Source organism: Oncorhynchus keta, chromosome 19, assembly GCF_023373465.1.
Source record: "Oncorhynchus keta strain PuntledgeMale-10-30-2019 chromosome 19, Oket_V2, whole genome shotgun sequence".
Taxonomy (NCBI): domain Eukaryota; kingdom Metazoa; phylum Chordata; class Actinopteri; order Salmoniformes; family Salmonidae; genus Oncorhynchus; species Oncorhynchus keta.
The window spans coordinates 72241772-72246583 of record NC_068439.1 but is presented as its reverse complement, the minus strand read 5'-3'; the positions used below and the strand labels follow the sequence as shown (position 1 = coordinate 72246583).

Below are 4812 nucleotides of genomic sequence, written 5' to 3'. Positions count from 1 at the left end.
AAGGAAGGAAGGAAGGAAGGAAGGAAGGAAGGAAGGAAGGAAGGAAGGAAGGAAGGAAGGAAGGAAGGAAGGAAGGAAGGGGAAGGATGAAGGGAGGAGGAAGGAAGGAAGGAAGGAAGGAAGGAAGGAAGGAAGGAAGGAAGGAAGGAAGGAAGGAAGGAAGGAAGGAAGGAAGGAAGGAAGGAAGGAAGGAAGGAAGGAAGGAAGGAAGGAAGGAAGGAAGGAAGGAAGGAAGTAGGAAGTAGGAAGGGAGGAAGCTCCTCTGGAGAGGAGAGGAGAGGAGAGGAGAGGAGAGGAGAGGATGGCATCAAGGTGCTACAGTATGACCTCCCTGAAAGACCGCGTCTGCGAGGCAGACGGCAGACACACAGGAGCTGCTGCCTCAACAGGGCTCCGTATTTACTAAGAGCTGCCTCCCAGCCTCTGCAAAACAGCCAAAGCATGTTACATACCCTGACAGGACTGAAGCTGCCCAACAAATTCTGTGTTTGTGTGTGTGTGTGTCTGGGTGGTGTATGTGTGCGTGCAAATCATCAGGGTGTGAAGGATAAGGGTCAGCTGATACTGTTGGAATTAGACTTACATACAGTATATACTGTATATAGATGGGTAGTACACAGTAAATGACAGTATGAGTTACTAAGTAAGAAGCTTACACACAATGGAGGCAAGACAAAACGGCCTTACATTTACTTTACACCTAACATAAGCCTATTCCTCAGGGACATACATACATTCAATAGCAAATATCCCCATTGCACCTCTACCAACTTCATTGTCTATTGCCACCTACCTCTTCACAACAGAAGTATACAGACAGGCTAGTCTCTGAAAAATGAATTAGACAGACCAACTTACAGCTACATAAACCAATCTCTGTCATCCTCTCTGTTAATCAAAACAGTCATGTGGCTTTCTATATTAGAGACCTCATCTTCCCTCATCATTCAACTAATCCAGTTAAAGACTTCATCCTCTTCCCTCATCTTTCAACCATTCCAGATAAAGACTTCATCCTCTTCCCTCATTTTTCAACTATTCCAGATAAAGACCTCATCCTCTTCCCTCATCCTTCAACCATTCCAGATAACATCCCAGGTGTTTCTACTTTGACTCGTTGAAGCTTAAACACAACCTCCAGAGAACCTCAAGAGAACCCCCCTGTTATGGTTTAAAAGGCCAAACGGATCCTAAATCAGCATTGCTACACTACCTACACTGAGATCTTGAAAAGTTGTGATCTTTTAATGTTGACTGTACTATACCGACTGTGTTTTACCAATCTTTTATTGAGAGTCATTTTACTTTTTGTGTTGTTTTCTGGTTTGGCAATGCCACTGTCAGCCAGAAAAGTATGCTTACAAGGTACTTGGAGTCAAACAAACAGGCTTGGATGAGATCTTTAAGATCAGGGCACACAGCAAGGCTCACAAAATAGTTTTAGACCCAAAACACCCTCTCTACCCAGACTTTGAACTACTCCCCTCTTGGTGCAGGTTTAGGGCACCCCCCGGCAGGAATAACAGAAATAGACAATAACTTGTGCCAGGTGTGATATCCCTCTTAAACAGCTCGGGCTAATGTTCCTATCGAACCAGTAAGGCCAGCAGGCTCTTTTTATTAGTATGTAACTGTTATGAATTTTGCATTGTCAATTTGTTTTCTACTGTATTTAAACACCACTTTAAACGTGAACATGATACTGCAACAATAAAGTCAGATAAGTAAAGATGCTGTACGAGCCCAGAACTTCGGTCCTACCTTTGAGAACAATGGGGTCCTTTCCCTCCCTCTTCAGCGAATCCAGGACCACATGAAGGGGCTGTGAGGAGGTCACCCTCTGGGGATCCATTGTACTCTCGTCGTACACCACAATCTCTTTGGAGAAGATGCCCTTAAAGGAGTCCTTGCCGGAGGACTCACGGCACGAGAGCAGGTCCAGCACGGTGATCTTGCCCTGCTGCAGCCGTCGCCGGCTGATCTTGTCCGAACAGTTGATGTGCACTGCACCCTGGATGTGGCTCTTGTTGTAGTCCATGAAGGGCCGGCAGTCGATGATGACCGGCACCGGCCCGACCGGGTGGCCCATGGGGCATCTGGCCATCCGCTTGGCCAGCTCATTGGGGTGGATGACCCGGACAGTGGACCCTAGAGCCTTGGTTGGGCCAGAGGTGAGACTAGGGTCGCTGAAGGCCTCATGGTGTATCATGCCCATGCCCGTGACTATGGGGTTGGAGGAGGCGGGTCCAGCATAGCTGAGGTTGGGGCTGCTGGCGCTCACCTGGCTGACATGGCTCTGCTGCTGGCGCTGGTTGTGCTGGCTGTCCTTCTCGTAGGTGGTGACCGAGCAGCAGCTGGCACTGGTGCATCCACACGACAGGGAGCGCGTGGAGCCGTTAGATGAGGGCATATAAGTGAGGTTGGTCGCCCGGATCTTCACCACCGTTGTGCTGATGACGGTCGTCTTGCTGACAGGGCTGGTGACAGTAGTGTCCAGGTAGCTGGTGTCCAGGTAGCTGGTGTCCAGGTAGCTGGTGTCCAGGCGCAGTCGGAGTTCCTGAGGTCGGATCGGCCTTGGCAGCGCCACCACAATTCTGTCGTCAAGGGGAGATGGAGGCATGTGGAGGCTGAGGGTCGGGACGTCTATGGAGAACTACAAGATGCCCGTCTGGAAATATGGAAAGAACAGATCAGGGGCCGTATGTATTAAGTGTCTCAGAGTAGGAGTGCTGATCTAGGATCTGGTCCCCCCTGTCCATGTAATCTTATTCATCGTGATCTAAAAGGCTAAACTGATCCTAAATCAGCGCTCCTACTCTGAGATGCTTTATGAATACGGGCCCAGATCAGGATTGTGAATGGACTCAGTGGAAAAAAGCATCTGTATAGACTCAATAATAAGCACAGCATGTAACGCATAGCATGGAGGTTTGTTGATGACCAATGTCATTGACTCTCTCAGGGGACAATGAGCTACAGGTACTTACTTATCTGTTTAATTAATCAAACATGTATAGTACTAAACGGCTACACAGTAACCAAATACCATATCTATCTACTTAAAGGTCTGCAAGGCAACTGCCACAGTTGGTGGGAATAACCAGGTAAAGGAGAGACTACTGCCAATTTAGTAAGGGTGGGTATTAACCATAGAATGTATTTTATAAACTCAGAAAATGTGGAGTGTCCCATGAAAATGCATGACCAAATAATATAACCATCACAAATATGTGCAGGTAATTGAACAGCCCAAATGTCTGGGCTTCGCAGCGAGGCTACTGTCAATTTCACAGTGCAGTACAATAAGGCTTTGAATTTCGTGTGACAAAAAGACTGCTGAATACTGCATCAACGTGTAGGGCTACACCGCAGTTTGGTCTCTCTCTCCAAATCACATCTGGAACAGTCATAGGGTGCGGGAAAAGCTGCTGAAATGTAATCAAACGTTGCAATAAAGATGTAATAAACCATGTCCTCACATCAAACGCCCATGGTTGCGTCCTCTGACCCGCGCATTCAGTATCCAGCTGTTTCAACTAGCTGGTACGGTAAAAAGAAATCACAGGGTGTACATACATTCATTGACGAGACCGGCATAAGGACGTGCTGAGAATAAAGTATGGAGGGTTTCGGCAGGACAGACACGGTTTGTAAATGTCATTGCACTTCAAAGACGCCGCGGTTGCATAAACGTTTCTCACATAGTAAAACATTGTATAATTTGTAGTGTAAATCTAGTCTTGATCATTTTGGCAACAACCGGTTACAGGTATATTTGTTCACAGTGATATTGAAGAGCCAACATCATCTGTCAGAGGTTTACATGAACGAAATTAGTTCATGCAACGATCTGAAGGCTTCATGATATCGAATATATAATTTAATGTGAAATTCCCATAATCTGACATCGTTCGTATTTTGCACTGTTATGACGTGAAATGTCTGAGTATGGCATGTTCATGTTGATTCACGTCAGCGCTCTGACCGTTTCATTTATATACAACTTGTAAACTATAGTATAGACTTTGAAGTGTCACCTATTAAAGGATTTTTAAAAGTGTACTTACATTTTTGTAAAACAATATTTTGTGCGCTCCGGGTGAATGTAGAATGATTTTATTTGCGCTCAACGTTGACTCCATTCAGCCTGTCCCAGTGCCGAGGATCCGCAACATTTTTACTTTTAGCCTGGTCCTCAGTAATAATATACAAGGGGTCAGCCAACCTAGTGAAGAAGCACTTTAGGATTGACACGGGTAAGAGCCAATACACGAGTTCATTAATATTAAATTCATTCGTTTTGTACAGTGAGAGCGCAGCAAGAGCCAACCCCGTAGTGGGTGGGAGTTCAGATGCGGGTGTTAAATCAGCTCTCTGAGGATAGGGCTGTCGAATGAACAATGCTTACAGTCCCATGTATTAGGGTAGGGTGATGTCACTGGCAACCAATCAAAAGGCCGATACGAGGCAGAGCGAAGCAAGCGTAGACTGAATACTCCATGCTCTGATGAGAAGTTCGTTCATCCTTGGTTTCGTGCCCCGCGCCGTCTTTAATGCGTTATTCTCCGCCTATTGATGCAGAAAATACAGTCGTAATGACGGTAGTAGTTGCATGCAATTAATTGTTTAATAATGGTGCATGGTATTGTTTTATCAGGGGAGAAACGTATGTATAGTGATTAATATGATATTACAATTGTATAATGTATGATATTACAATATTATATGAGGTTAACCACAGGGACCTTCAATCAGCCCATTGGTGACACATTCTCATTGGAATTGACAAATTGCTCATTGAGGGGTGTATCA

The 4812-nt window shown here is 45.6% G+C and overlaps 1 protein-coding gene across 1 annotated transcript in view; it reads right to left on the bottom strand.

Moving 5' to 3' along the window:
* LOC118372430 (dual specificity protein phosphatase 10-like) overlaps positions 1-4336 on the bottom strand; it is a 12190-nt gene extending 7854 nt beyond the window's left edge. Inside the window, exons 1-2 of the mRNA XM_035758321.2 lie at positions 4068-4336; positions 1762-2668 (exon numbers count right to left, since the gene is read on the bottom strand). Coding sequence (XP_035614214.1) covers positions 1762-2620 — 859 coding nt within the window. The 5' untranslated portion in view covers positions 2621-2668; positions 4068-4336. The remainder of the gene's footprint in view (positions 1-1761; positions 2669-4067) is intronic.
* Between the last annotated feature and the right edge of the window lie 476 nt (positions 4337-4812).